Below are 13,417 nucleotides of genomic sequence, written 5' to 3' on the forward strand. Positions count from 1 at the left end.
CCTTTGGAGCATACGCCACATTGCAAACCTCTGTCACCTGGCTTTAGAATATAAACAGGATAGTTTAATGAATCTTCCTTGGTTGATTGTCCTTTCTTATACAACTGTTTATTGCTTTGTGCCTGCTGAGAGGACTCTCAGGGGGTTGGATGAATTTTCTCCCTCATTCCCCAGTTAAAGGTATCTGAGAGGCTCGTCCAAGATGAGACACTGTAGGATGAAATGTAGGTGAAATGATTCACTCTCCAGTCTGTCCTATAAGAGGCTCCTCCAGGGATCGATGGCCTTGTTCTGGCTCTTGCTGTTGGGCACTGCCATATCATGGAGTTTGCAGTTGTAGGATGATGCAGTAGTTAATACATGTTCTGTTTTTGAGTGGTGGTGGAGACTGAGAAGCTTGACATACTGAAGGTTTTTAAAGTCATGAATAATGTGACTATGGTAGTACTGCTGAAGGTGATGAACATTCTCTGCATGTTGGTAATCCTGCTTTTTTTCCACCCCTCTCTCACCACTCTTATTTCTCATATTCTCGCAGTCTTTATCGCCTTTGTCAATCAAGACAGTCCTTTGGATCCATTTCAACACCAGCAGATACATAAGCATGTACCCAGGGGAAGACTTCAGTTTGGCACAGGTATGGGGTTTTGGCATGGGTTGAGACACAGTGCAAAAATGTCCAAAGAGGCAGAGGGCGAGGGCTGTGACAGGAGGGGCTCACGGGATTCACACGGGGAGATGTACCAGAGAGCCATACTGTACAGGCGTGGGGCTGTTGGGCCCATCATTAGGCAGATCAATGACCCTGTTTACTGATGATTTTTTTCACAATTTAATATATCACCCATTTGCAAATTCTATTGACGAAGCCAGTTGCAACCTTAGAGTATAGAAAGGGAGGGCCATATTTATGGATGGTTAGTGTCGCTTTAACACCATTTATTTTGGCGCTAAATCACACTAACCTAAATCCATATTTACATTTGGACACTAGGCCAGGCCAGTGTCAAAATATAAGAGTTAGCGCCATGTTTAGGATGCGCAAAACCACCTTGCGTCAATGAGATGCAAGGTAGGCGTTCCCATCCTAAACACGACGCTAACCCCTTAACACCATATTTCTCTCCAGGCGCAGAAACAACGCGCAAGGAGGAGGCGTGCCTAAATAATGGTGCTAAGCGTGCTTAGCCCCTTTATTTAATACCTGGGTCAGACCAGGCATTAGAGTGCAGGTAGGCCCATTTCTATGGCTAAACACCATGGAATGGGCACAAAGATGCCCACCCCAAACCCCAAGAACACCACCACCCACACCACAGGGATACTACAAAAAGGGGGACCCCTCCAATGTAAGTTTAGGTAAGTATAATATTTTGTTTGGTAAGTGCCATTGGGGGTCCCTTACATGGGGCCCCCTGCCTGACACTGGGTATGTTGGGGTTGCCCAGGGGACACTAGTCCCCTGTGTTGGGGATTGGGGTGGTGGGCATGACTCCTGTCTATGCTTAGACAGGAGTCTTTTTGTGGCTGCTTGAGCGTCCAAAAAATGACACTAGGCTGGTTAGCAGCATATTATTTGCCGCTAACCAGCATAACGTCATTTCAGACCCACTAGCGCCATCCCTGACCGGCTAGCGTCTTTTTTTTTTAGACGCCATCTTGCGTCATTTAATAGATATGGTGCTAAGATGGCTCTAGGGAATGGCGTTAGCCGGCGTTAAGAAAAATGACAAAAAACTGCGCTCACACAGTATTGCATCATTTTTCATAAATATGGGCCTGAGTTTTTAATAAATAGTTTTTAGAAATCATTTAAAGGTTTCCTGCAGTCATGTCTTTTCCTTTAGCTTTTAGTATTTATTGTCTTGAACGGACCTAGTTATTCGAACAGGTTATCAGGCTGTCCCGGGGCGTCACTAGATTCTAGCTGAAAGAATTAAAACAGCTAGACCACAGAGGATGACAATATACAGGATGAACTCTCTTGAAATAAAATCACTCTCTCTAACACAGACAATCTTTCCCGATACCGAGACAATGCCAGGGAAAATTGTAACAAGGCCAGTGAATTACATGAAATGGATACATTTTGCATTACAGGAAATTCTTTAAACTTTACGTTCCGCGATTTCACGTATTTCTTGGCTCACTCAGAAAGTGTCCCACGGAAGAGACATTTTATGCTTGAACTAGTGTCATACTGGTAACTTCAGTTATATTTTTACTCAAGGTGGTCCCTGCATGACATTTTGCCTCGAGAAGATGAAAAATCACTTTTCACATTTTCCATAAATTTGTGTAACCTTTCCAAACTTCCAAATCAATAATTACAGCTGTCTATTCAAGCCTTGAAGAAATCCTGGTGACCAAAACAAGTTTTGGCAGATTCATTTAAAGAAAATAATGCAAGTAAATGAAAATTAATCGACTGGAAGAAACCCATGTATATGATTTTGACAAAATACGTTACCAGTAACTTTCTTTGTGCATCTTAATGTAGAGTGTGACTGGCTTCGTACAGAAAACAACAACAAATACGTTTTAAGTGTTTACATTAAAAAATATTCATTAATGCAATGTTAATCTTTCAATCAAATCTAAAATTGGAAAACACCCATAAAAGTACAGTGGCTATGAAATTTTAACTGTGATATTGTTTCCCAGAGTGTCATTGTACTAATGTCTCCTTTCGCATTGCACATAAACACATACAGCCATGGGGGGCTCCTCAGTTAGGGCAGAGGAGCGTCGCCCTCCCCTCCCCCTTCTCCCCACCAGCAGAGGAAGCTGTAAAACCTTTAACAAACAAAAAGATAATAAACCATCTTTATTACCATTTTGTTTGTTAAAGGGGCAGGGCTATGGAGGTGACTAGCAATGAGGGGAGTGCACTCCCCTCCGTGCTCATGTATGTTTGGCCGGCCGTCTCTGGCCAGCCAAACACACATGCGCAGTAGGCTCTCTCCAGCCCGGCACTGTGTTGCTGGGCTGGAGATAGCCTGCACAGGCTCCCAGTCTGCCTGGGAGACCCGAGTGGGCATTCCCAGCCAATCCTGACACTGCTCTGAGCAGAGTCAGGATTGGACGCAGGGCAGGCTGGGAGCCTGTACCTGCAGCGATGACTGGAGAAAGAGGAGCGGTGCCTCTGATTCAGGTAAGGTTTTTTATATATGTATATATTTTTTTTAATACATTTTAGACCCTCTCCCACCCCCGTTCTCTGCAACAGCCCCGCCCCTTATGAGCAAAGCGAGCTGAGACTGCATACAGCTAAATATATATGAGCAGTGAAACATGTCCCTATGTTGTCCTTCCAGATCACAACAAAGGTGGAGCTGATTGTTCCAGCGGACTACTTTAAAATAATACTTGGAAGCTCAGTAGGTGGGCTAGTGCTGCTGCTCATCATCATAGGCATCCTCTGTAAGGTAAGAAGCTCAACTGTTTCTGATAATCATGATTCTGGGCCATAAATTAAACTGTGTAGTGCACCACATTCAGGGCCTCATTTACAATCCTTTGCGCTACAGCTGCGTAACTTTTTTTACACAGCGGTGGCGCAATCAGTGCTCTACACTGCTACATATTTACAAACCGACACATTGGGCCCAGTGCATCAGTTTGTAAAGCCCTGCATCACATTATACCTGCACCAGGTGTAATTTATGCAGGGTAGGCGTTCCCATGGAATAACCTACAAAGAACTGACACAGTGAAAGTCACAACTTTTCACTGCAGCATTCTACGATTTCACTGCACCAAATTTTACTGCCTTCTGAGAGCAGGCGTAAAACTGATGCAGAGCTTTTTTCTATGGGACTCTCCTTGCATTGCTGGAGCTGCATCAGTGTAATGACGCCAATCCAGCAATGCGTCAGTTTAGTACCAACAGATGTGTCAGAACTTCTGATGCATCTGTGAAAATGTGCGCCATGGAGCTCTGTATTGTAAATGCAGTGCATCCATGCAATCATTAGGGGATGTGTGGGAGGCACAAGAAATCTGACGCATGGATGACGCCCAAGGAACGCTTACCCAGGGCAGAGATTTGCACTGCATTGCCTTACTCTATATTTTTTAAGCAATTCAAATCCATGCAAAGTGACTTTGAATGGCTTCAAAAATATGACTTTGTGGTTTGGGCCATGCATGTACCACAGTGCGTAATGCAAGCATGGCACAACCCTCTCATAAAAATGCCCCAAAAATCTGGCGCAGATTTTATATCCGGGTTGCATCACTTTTCTGGCACAACCCTGATGCAAAATCTATTTTGGGATATACACACAAATCCCAGTTGTGTTGATTTGATAAGAAAGAAAACATGAACACAAGTCAGCACATTGCCCTGCTCTGTGTTGCCTTGTGTCAGGTATACGTTACATGCACAGGCAGCTATAGCAATTTCATTTACAAGGAAATGTGCTGCATACGGACTATTATGCCTTGCAGAGATAGTTAGTACAGTCTTTGGGTAAATGAAGCTATACGCTGAAAAAAGCCAACATTACTTTATGTGTAGTTTACAAAAACGCTGGTTTTCCGTCTAAATCAGGAGTGTTTGCATATACGTCTGATAGACATTCTAAACATATATGTGAGGTCTCAAGATCTGATGTGACTTTTTATGATGTCACTTCCTGTACAGTCATAGGTTGTGATGCCACATCCTGTTATGTCACTTCCTGTAATGCCACATGTGTCATGCACCGTAATGTCACTTGCATACTGCCTAACTGTCTAACTTGATTAGTCCCCCGCTTCTTTTTTTAGGACTTGTGCCCAGGCTATGCAGCATAATTACTCTGTAAGCTAAGAGATGCTGCTGTTGCTGCTGATCATCTGTAGAGTGTGCAAGCAGAGGTACTGCTGTTGCTCTACTTCACCCTTATATTCTGCAAATTAAAGAGTGCTGCTGTTGTGAGTGAGCTACCTTTAATTTGGTAAGCTAATTTGCCTGGGGTGGCTCCTCCGAAATTGCGGAGGAGCGTTACCCCAGCGCTCAGAGTCAGGCAGTGAAAAAGAAAATGATAGTAAAACAATTTTATTATAATTTTATTTATCACAATACATTTTGGGGTAAAAATGTTTGGTATAAATAATAAACTACTAAATTAAATAATGTGTTGGGTAAATATCCTACAGGTTTACAGGATGCTGCAAGTAACTTTCATAACTTTTACACCCTTCAATAAGGGGCCGTCTGCAGTTCCTAGACTAGCACTCTGTAGGTAACTGGCGGGCAACAGGTCCGAAGCATCACCCACACACTCTGTAATGAGCATAGGCGATACCTCTGCTCCTCTGTGGCCACAGCGGGTTGACTTTCTTTGGTTACCTCGTGAGACAAGAAAATTATTTCAAAATCATATCCTCTATGCGACTTAATATGCTTTATACCTTTACCATTCAGCCTCTCTCTATCACAGACTCTCAAAAGCAGATGCTCACATTTAACATGGAGCAAAGCACAACTTATTTTAGTGATCCAGACGACAACCAAATCCAGAGGACTAATCCGGCATTTTCCTACTATGCTCCTAGATTGTCAGATTCTCTTTTCATCTTCTATAGAGCCATGATGCCCCATCTACCCAAATCTTGTCTGATCAGAGACAAAGTTTACTTTTCAGTGCACTTATGTGCTATGTCTGTGCTGCTGTTACCTGACACTTGCTCATCTTTTCCCCACCATCCCCACTTGCTGTAGCCGGACTTGTTGGATCTATAGTGGTGTGCTACAATTTTAGTCAAGGGATGCTAACAAAAACCACTAGACACAAATTAGAGAAGAATTCCTCTTAAAATGAATAACCTGAACACATCAGGAATCCCCTATTAATAAATGAAAACTTGCATTATAACTTTACCAAAGGAGGGCTTTTGCCAGCTGGCAAACTACCCTTAACAATTTGATCTTTTGAATGTGCAATAGAAGAGCAACTTGGGGAAGGAAAACATGAGCTGCCCTGTTTGGCAAACTATTTGCAATAAATAAAGTTGCCACGAGTTTCACAAGTAGTAGCTTTTGGTAAAAACTGTATCTGATCGAGGCTTATAGCTGCAGAGTCCTTACCATAGAATATTCCCCAGGCATCAGACTGGATCTGGAAATTTTCAAGCAGTACCCCTGTACGCCGCTATGTGGTGTTGTTTGGCTCTGCGTTGGCATCGTTGTTGTGAAAGTGATGTACGTGGTGCCTGTATAGGTGCCACACCAGCGCACTGATACTAGTTCTTTTCTTTCAACGCCAGTCAGAGTAGATCTGGAACAGCCTTTTGGTGTTTTGCTGCAGCAATTTTGGGATCTTGTGTGCTTAGGGATGTTCCCAAAGAGACCAACAGATCTTAAACTCTGTAGTGCTTGTCACAGGCAGATGTCTGTAACAGACTCACATTTGGTTTGTTTGGGGTGCTTGTAGCGGGACCACAACTCCAGGACCTACAAGGACTGTCATGTCATCAGTCCAAAGGTGCTGAGGGAACATTCCATGATGCTTCTTGCCACCCAATGCCAGACACCCCCTCAACACTCTCGATCCCGGTCACAGAGATGACCCCGGGATCACTCGTGGAGCTGCTCCCAACAATCATCATTGCAGTCAAAATCATTGGTTAAGTCCCACAAGTGCAAGACGTCCAACAAATTTAAACACTCTTCGGCTTCTCTGTGCCAATCCAAGTCACTGGACTCAATGCAGGATTGATGACACTGTTCGAGGCCACACTCCTCCACAGAGTCAGTACCTAGGTCCACTCTGCACCTTCCCGAGTATCCCGGAGTGCCCCCTGTCCAAGTCACGGAGTTCTATGAGGCCATGCACCTCACGTTTGGGCGAGCCCATCCCTAAGGAGGGCCTCAGGGCCCCACTATTTTGGCGGAACACCTACTGGATTCCCGCTGGTGCGATTGCCCCGGTGCCAGTCAGGCCCAATGGATCTGGTGTTGGATCCTGAGCAAATCCACTCGTAAAACCGCAGCATTCCTCAGAGTTCACACTAGTGCCATCATTCTCAGTGCCACGAGGCCTCACGGTGGCACTGACCCCTTTGTCATTCCCGACTCTGATACAGAGCCAGATTGACATCACCTGATGCCCATTCTGGTGCTGCCTGGTGCCATGCCCTTCTAGTCAGAGCCAGTGATTTTTACGTTTGATAGGCCTGGAGAAGGAGATGAATGAGATGGGTTTTTGAAGGCCCTTATTTCTTCCATCACCCCTAGATAAACCAAAGGACAACTGGTATGAGGAACTGGTGGATACCAGTGGGTTAGACACCTATTCGGACACTGGTTTGGCCTCTCCTTCTACCCTGTATACGGAGGAAGGGTTATCTTGCAATGGTAGTGCACAGGGTGGCTGATGTCCTGGACCTTCAGCTTCCCTTAGTGGCTCTCAAGATGAATGTCCTGACTGAGGTGCTTCTGCAGGAGTTGCCCCCTCTGAACCTCTACTTCCATTATATGAAGCCCATGTGGACTGCTTGGGGCCTGGTCCAAGCCATGCACAGGGACTCCTGTGCACAGGACAGTTGCCTGCAACCATCGCCCCGCTCCTGGGGGCCTCAGGTTCCTCACCCAACACCTCACCCCAGATATCTTGACGGTCCAAGTGTCCTCCATCAATCCTGGTGCATTCCCTTGCACTCCTCCGGATAGGGAATCCAAAAGGCTAAATAAGTTTGGCAAGAGGATGTACTATTTTGCCAGCCTAGCATTACTGTCTGTGAACACTGCATGCTTCTTGGGCTGATACACACACTATGTGTGACTCAGTTGTGCAAATGGTGCTTATGATGTTGGAGAATGTCCATGCCATACTCATCTAAGCCATATAATAAAGGTGAGAAGCAGCAAAGTTCACCATCAGATGTGGAATGGACACAGCTGACTCGCTAGGCATAGTAATTGCATCCTCTGTGGCCCTTCAACGCCATGCCTGGTTGAGAACCACTGGCTTTTCAGGGTATGTCAAATCTTCCCTCCTGGGCATGGCAGAAAGGCAGACAACAGAGCTATGGCCAAGTCTTTAGGCCTCCCTGCCAATATCAGTCTACTTTTGGACGCTTCCGTGGCTACAGTAGAAGCTACCAAACGTATCCTTTCCCGTTAAGCCACCAAGACCAACAGACTTTTTGTGGCCATGGATTTAGTGCGGCCACAGCCTCTAAACCCATTTCGTTTTCCCTTAGACCAGCACAGTTGCCCAGTGGAGGGCAGGATCTGCCATTACCTGCCCCTTGGCAGTCCATAACGTCAGACGAGTAGGTTCAACACATTTTCCAGAAGGGCTACTCCACCCGCTTTCTGGAACATCCTCCCACCCATGCCACACACTTACAATCAGCTGATGGAGGATCATCTATCCTTGCTACATCAAGATTTGTTGGCTGTTTTGGCAAAAGGAGCCAATGAGAGAGTATGTGCATCACAACCAGAAGTAGGTCATGGTTGCTATTCTTACTACTTTCTGTTGCCCAAAACCTACAGAAGACTCTGCCCTATTCTACACCTGTGCCTTTTTAATGCTTTCCGAAGGAAGGAAAAATCAGAATGCTCACATTAGCTCTGGTCCAGTCTGCCTTGTTCCTGAGGATTAGATAGTGGCACTGAACTTGCAGGAAGCCTACTTTCTCATCCCCGTCCTGCCTGCCTACAGACGTTACCTATGGTTCACGATGAGCCAAGAACATTTTCAGTTTGCTGTGCTCCCTTTTGGCCTGACCAGCGCCCCTCAAGTCTTCACAAAGATAATGACAGTGGTTGCAGCACATCTCTGGATGTAAGAGTTTTCATTCTTCCCCTACCTCGATGATTGGCTGTTGAAGGCGGGATCACCCGGAGCAGTCGTCTCCCTCCTCAGGACTATGGCGGACATTGTGCATTCATAGGGGTTCACTATCAATGTGCTGAAGTCACACCTGTATCTTTTTCAGGTGCTCCTCTTCATCAGAACAGTTTTGGACACAATGCGGTTTTGGGCCTATCCTCCAGAGCGGAGAGCCCAGGATATTCAGGCTATAATACTGATGTTTCAGCCTCTATCTTGGATTTCAGTGAGACTGATCTGAGGCTGCTGGGCCTCATGGCCTCCTGCATCCTGCTAGTGACAAATGCCCATTGGTCTATGCAGGTTCTGCAGTGGGACCTGACGTTCCAGTGGGCTCAGCATCAGAGAAATCTTTCCAACCTGGTCCAGATGTTGGAGGGAACTGCAAAAAACCTGCAGTGGTGGCTGACGAACCACAATTGGGTCAACAACAGACCCCTCTACCTTCCCCAACTGGAGTTGACTGTAGTGTCAGATGCATCAATCCTGGGATGAGGCAGCCATGTGGTGGAGATCAGAGGACTTTGGTGTCAGGCGGAGTCCAGCTGATTCGATTGGCTTTCTTTGATCAGGGGAAGGCTGGTGCAGGTGTTCACAGACAACACCACTGCCATGTGGTAGGTCAACAGACAGAGTGTGGTAGGGTTGTGGACCCTTTGTCAAGAGGCCCTGCACCTCTGGACATGTCTGGGACATCAGGGCATTCCCCTGTCAGGCTCTCTGAACGCCAGGACAGACAACCTCAGTCGTTGATGCCTAGAGGATCACGATTGGTGTCTCCATCCAGATGTGTTGCAAGGTCTTTGGAGTGGAGAGAACCTTGGTTAGATCTGTTCGCCACAGTCTAGAACACACAATGCCAGCAATTCGACACAATGAAGTTTCGACTGTGGCTCTCGTTTGGAGACACTTTTTGTCAAGGGTGGAGCTATGGTCTCCCTGGCCATCCCTTTCTACAGATACTACTCATGGCCAGAGCTCTCAAGAAGATCAAGAATGACTGGGCCCAAGTCATTCCTGTGGCTCCAGAATGGGCTCAGAGAGTTTGGTATCCAAAGCTGTTGAGCATGGCCATCGGTCTTCCGATCAAGCTGCATCTTTGGGAGGATCTTCTATCACAGCAGCAGGGGAGGGTTCCCCATTCAAATTTGAGCACACTCCACCTTCATGCTTGGAGATTGAGCAGCAATAGTTGATAGCTTCAACCTCTCTCCCAAAGTCTGTAATGTTATTCTGGCAGCTTGGCGTCCTACCTTTGGGACAGGATTGTGGCATGGTGTGCATCCAAAGATATTGACCATCTTTCTGCACCCTTATCCCAAGTTCTATTATTTGTTCTTTCTCTGGCCCAACAGGACTTTGCTATGGGCATTGTTAAAGATTACCTGTCTGCCATTTCGGCGTTCCTGTGATTGCTGGACCAACCTTTGCTGTTTAATTCCCCGGTTGTGATTGGATTACTCAAAGGCCTTCAGCACATGTTCTCTCTGAGACCATTCATCATGCCCCTGTGGGATCTCAGACTGGTCCTGACCTTCCTTATGTGCCCACCTTTCGAGCAACTACACATACCCACTTTGATTGGTTATCATCAAGACAGCTTTTCTAGTGGCAATACCATCAGCCAGGAGGGTGAGCGAATTGCAGGCACTAGCTGTTCACCCTCCTTATACAACATTTTAACCAGCCAAACTGGTTCTAAGGCCTAAATATTCCCTTGGCTACCGGCACTCAGGGGTACTGCTCAAATATTTCCGGATCCAGTCTGACACCTGGAGAATATTCTAAGGTACTCCAAGGTAAGGAAACTACTGCTAGATAGAGTCTCTATCAGATAAGGTATTACTGGAGATACTTGGACTGAAAGCTAAATGTGGAGATGGCCCTATGGTGCAAATACTTGCATGTTCCTTAGACAGGAAATGTATTCTGGCTGTCTCTCAGTGAAATGTGGAGAAGAGCACCTTAAGGGGCATATTTATACTCTGTTTGCACCGAATTAGTGTCATTTTTTTAAACTCTAATTCGGTGCAAAGCTAACTCCATGTTTATACTTTGGTGCTAGACCCCTCTGGCGCCAAATTTATGGAGTTAAAGTCATTTTTTAGAAGTGGAAACCTACCTTGCCTTAATGGTACTTTGGAGCACTTTTAAAGTGCAATTGAGCTTTTAGAGGCCTCTAATTTGCCTCATTAGGACCAGCCTTCATGGGCATGATAGCCCCAGTTTCTCTTTATGGTCACTCCCTAATGTATCTTGAAGCTGCTATCCATTTATACGTGACTAGAGATAAAGAGCTGGAAATCCTCCTTGGTACTCCCCTAAAGATGTGTAATGGTAGGGCTTTGCCTCAAATTTGGCATTTCTTCTTTGAATATGGAACCAGACGTCAGACGTCCATCCTATGTTAATCTGCAGCACTTATGACTAAACAAGAGGATCTGGCTTTTAAGAATGACCATCAGCTTTGGAGGAATGAGAAAATGGGTTTTATGGAAAGAAGTATCTCTGGCATGGAAGTAAAAAATTATCTTGCTAATTTATTATTAACATGCCTTCTCTACATTATTCCAATAAGGGGTCATTTCTGGTTGATTTTGATTTGAACTGAGGAAGCCTTAAGATGCTTGTTTGACCTAGATACCCCTCATATTGGAGTCGCAGTAGGGGAGCTCCTCTAGTGCATTCTGAAAATCACTGAATTGCTTTAAACTCAATTATGTAATTACGAACGACTGGGGGTTGTTATTGGAAATGAAAGTTTGAAATAATGTTAAGCTCATTTACAGTTTGGCAGAGTGGGGGCCAGAAATGTAAATTCGGAGATCAGGCACCCAGAAAAATGTGTGTTTCCCCCCAGCCACGTTTATATGGGGGAGTACCACTGATTGTGCACCGGTAAACCATCATTCACCATTGCTGGCACACAGAATTGACCTTGGCCATTCCAACTTAGGGCCAGTGCTTTACTACATCATGAGCTCCCATTATTTTAGGAAAGTCCTCCTTCCTGATGTAGACTTTCACTGTCCTGGCAGGTAAAATGAGCATTCGCCCCCAAACGCAAGGAAGCAATTCCTTTGGCATCAGGGTCATTGTTATTTTTGTGTTCATAAGCCACTTGCTCTTTTAGGTGTTAGAACAATAGAAAACACAATGCCTACAGGGCCACAAACATATGGCAGCCTACTCACCTGCAGGTTGGGCCTATAACTCAGGTAGAGGCCTTTAACGATGGTTATAGTCCTCTGCAGTGGACATTATTCCTACCATAGAACAGTGGAATGTTGGGGGTTCCACTATGGACAAGCATGTCAGAGGCCACTAGTGGCTGGTATAGACCTTATGCTTTAACATTCCAGTGTTTCTTTTTTGTTTCAATTATATGCCAGAATATTGAATGTAAAAATATTGATCTGCAACGATACAGACTGCAACATATTGACTTATACAAGACTTTCAAAGTAAGAACCTATGAGTGTGTAGATGTAATATTCTAACTCCACTACTTACCTTGATGATATTGTGCAAATCGTTATCTTCCCATCAATGTTGTTGCAGGTCAAATTTTAAACACTGATTAATATTGTAGTACCACCGTGTTTCTCTTTTTTTAGTTTATAGTATTCTACTCTTGGTGGGTGGAATATTCTCATCCTAGCATTATTGCCCTTCTGCTATATCAGTCATTGTTATAGAATACAAAAAGTCACATGTAGTAACTTTCCAATTCACATTGCTCAGGATCTCTAAGATAAATAAAATGTCTCTTGGGGGTTTTAGATTTCCCCCAGCAATGGATACATCATTTCCTCTTATTCATCCTAGTCTGAAGGTTAGTGATTACTCCACTGATTTCTGCGTGTTGTCTTCCTCATATATAATGCCTTTAGTGTTTATTTGTGTTTCTGTGTATTCCAATCTTCTTGCCTTTTCATTTCTTCTACCTGCACCATAAGCAGCTTTCGTTTTTGTGTTTTCCAGGTTGGGTTCTTCAACAGGAAGTACAAGGAAAAAATGACAGGGGACTGCAACAGTGACCTGAACAGTAATCAGAAGCCTAAAGAAGAAGAGAGTGAAAAGAACGAGAACGAAGCTGAAGAACCCCTAAATAAAGATGCCAGGGATGAATAATGATTGGTGTTCCCACACCTTTTAGAGACTTTTCCAGGAAGGCTCTTCATAAACATGTTCTCTATCTTGCCAGCAGTGCTGTCCTGTTCTCCAAAGAACTTTGTTGTGATGTGACATGTTCTCAACCTCCTAACCTACTTCTCCTGGTCGGTTTCTTTAGACCTGCACAGTTTCTGAACCACTGAATATCGCTCCCTATGGAGTGTTCCTCAGTGACTAGCTGCATTAAACCTAACTAGCTGTTCTGCCTAACGGGCAGTGCATTGAATGTTCCTAAGGTTTCTACCTTTCCTAGTATAGCCATCCATTTCGAGAATTTCTCAGGTACTTATGTTTCCAGCATCTTTGCCAGTATGACCTGTTCACATTGGTTCACCAGTTAAATACTGTTTGTTTATTACCACTCAAAGAATGGTATGCTCTCTCCAATTTTCTGACCCATACTTTGAGAG

General features: G+C 44.8%; 1 protein-coding gene across 1 annotated transcript in view; it reads left to right on the forward strand.

Annotated features, from left to right (window-relative positions):
* Positions 1 to 13,098, forward strand: part of ITGAL (integrin subunit alpha L) — a 448,305-nt gene extending 435,207 nt beyond the window's left edge. Inside the window, exons 28-30 of the mRNA XM_069244383.1 lie at positions 539 to 637; positions 3,318 to 3,428; positions 12,816 to 13,098. Of these exons, the coding sequence (XP_069100484.1) occupies positions 539 to 637; positions 3,318 to 3,428; positions 12,816 to 12,965 (360 nt within the window). The 3' untranslated portion in view covers positions 12,966 to 13,098. The remainder of the gene's footprint in view (positions 1 to 538; positions 638 to 3,317; positions 3,429 to 12,815) is intronic.
* The last annotated feature ends 319 nt before the right edge of the window (positions 13,099 to 13,417 follow it).

Source organism: Pleurodeles waltl, chromosome 7, assembly GCF_031143425.1.
Source record: "Pleurodeles waltl isolate 20211129_DDA chromosome 7, aPleWal1.hap1.20221129, whole genome shotgun sequence".
Lineage (NCBI taxonomy): Eukaryota > Metazoa > Chordata > Amphibia > Caudata > Salamandridae > Pleurodeles > Pleurodeles waltl.